Source organism: Coregonus lavaretus (genome assembly GCF_964263955.1).
Source record: "Coregonus lavaretus genome assembly, chromosome: 33".
Lineage (NCBI taxonomy): Eukaryota > Metazoa > Chordata > Actinopteri > Salmoniformes > Salmonidae > Coregonus > Coregonus lavaretus.
Genome location: NC_140020.1, coordinates 25,471,313 through 25,473,308, shown reverse-complemented (window position 1 = coordinate 25,473,308; position 1,996 = coordinate 25,471,313). Strand labels below are relative to the sequence as shown.

General features: G+C 53.4%; 1 protein-coding gene across 1 annotated transcript; it reads right to left on the bottom strand.

The window, feature by feature from the left end:
- Positions 1-400: 400 nt before the first annotated feature.
- Positions 401-1,366, bottom strand: LOC311108185 (transmembrane protein 121; the record flags this gene model as incomplete). The annotated part of the gene is made up of 1 exon (XM_084150803.1): positions 401-1,366. One exon carries the CDS (start codon positions 1,364-1,366, stop codon positions 401-403), a length of 966 nt encoding a protein of 321 aa, XP_084006929.1.
- Positions 1,367-1,996: the final 630 nt, after the last annotated feature.

Genomic DNA, 1,996 nt, shown 5'->3' with positions numbered 1-1,996 from the left:
AACATACGTACGTCACTGAGCTGCAGAACATGGAGATTGTTCCATATTATTAATAAAGTTTTAAAATGGTTAATTTAAAAACATTATCCGATACACAATTATATTCAATAAAAACCATGTCAGTTACTTGTCAGAATCAAGAAGGTGAATCTTTATCCTTCTCCAACAGACAGACAGTCTAGGCTATAAACATTCCTCTAGTTGTTATATCCACAGTTGTTCACAGTTGTATGACAGGAAGAACAATACCATCCTGTCTTGAAACCCATTTCTCTCTTTACACCAAGTTCTCCACGGCTGGATAGTTGGAACCAGTCCAACCAGATCTTAGGGTTTGGTTACTCACTGATCACAACGATGGAGATGCTCCATTGGTGTCCAGACCGTCCCGTGCTGGCGGTCATGTTTCTATGTCGCGCGCTGGCGAGGGTTCATGGGGCAGGTTGGTGGAGTTGGGCAGGGTCTGCGAGTGCGACGTGTGGGGCGTATGTCCATGGCACACCGAGTTCTGCTGCAGCTCCAACGCCATGGCGTTCTGCAGGTGAGGGAACTCCTTCACTTGACGCCGGTACTCCAGGAACGTGGACGCCTTCGTAGCGATCGCCACCACGTTCTTCCCCACGAAGATGGTCGAGACTCTACTGTCCTGGAACAGGACCATGTTGACCCCACGGATCAGGATGGTGACCACGTTGATGGTGACTAGGCTGAGGATGGGATAGAGCATCATCTTCTGGGGCGACACATGCTCCCCTTGAATGGAGATCTCACTGAGCGAGACGCAGGGCAGGATGAGGAGGAGGATGTAGCAGTAGAAGAACATCAGTCCCTCGGCCCAGATGGGCAGGCCGGTCCGCTGAGGCTCCCACAGGTTGGCCTGGATGTCCAGAAGATCCAGAAGATCTAGAGCCACCCAGAAGAGCCTCCCCCGCATGTCCTCCTTCTTCCTGAAGGTCCTCACGTACTCCATGTGGTCCAGAGCCACTAGAACCAAGTAAAGCCCTGGGACGCATATGGACAGTAACAGAGTCAAGGCTTTCCGGGCCACCGTCTCCAGAGACTTCCTATCTGCCTTGCAGTTCTGGAAGACGAAGTAGAGCTTGATCTCCAGCACAAAGATGTAGAGAAACCAGAGGATCATGGCGTAGCCGCGGCGGGCCGTGCGCACCTCGGCGCCCACCCACACGGCCACATAGCGCAGCACAATGAGGAAGCAGATGTCCCCGACCAGCACGATGATGCACACGCCGATCTTCCTGGGCCCCTGGTTCTGCTCCACCAGGTAGGCGTCCATGAAGGCCATGCTGGTCATGATGACGATGGTGGTCAGGCACACGTGGCGTTTGTCCGGGGGTGGCAACACCATGGCGAGGACCGGACCCGACCGCCTGCTGGCTCTCCCCTCCAGTTCACGGCTTCCGAGTTTAGAAAAAGAACGGTTTCCTGTGGGAACACCAGTAAGTCACACAGTTCATCTATTGAGAGTCAGTCCAGTGAGTAAAAACAGTGAAGTCGGGAGGGGGGGGGGGGTCTTTGCAGGGCTTCTGGCAGGTGATTTCTTAGGCCATGTGAACACAGGAACATCATCTCATCACTCAGCGCAGTTCCATTGATCCCCCTCTGCTAGTAAAGCAGGCGCCATAGTGAGGTGCTATATGGCAGACGGTCCATGACTGATACTGGGATGCTAATCCACACACTGAGGGGGAGTGGAGGATACACAGAGGGGTGTGTGAGGGCCGTGTATAGAACACAGTGTGCAATGTGAGGTTGTATGGGGTAGAGAAAAGCAGTGTGTTTGTGCAGCTCAGTCCCTCAGTGCGTGTGGAGGCTGAGAGATTCTGTTGCTCAGTGTGTGGCGGAATCACCCTGTGGGGCAGCACTGGCCACGGTGGTGCAGTGTGTGTGGCTCTGTCCAGTGGTGCAGTGTGTGTGTGTGTGTGTGTGTGTGTGTGTGTGTATTTGTGAATGTGAAATCGAGAGAGGAGTCTGCAGT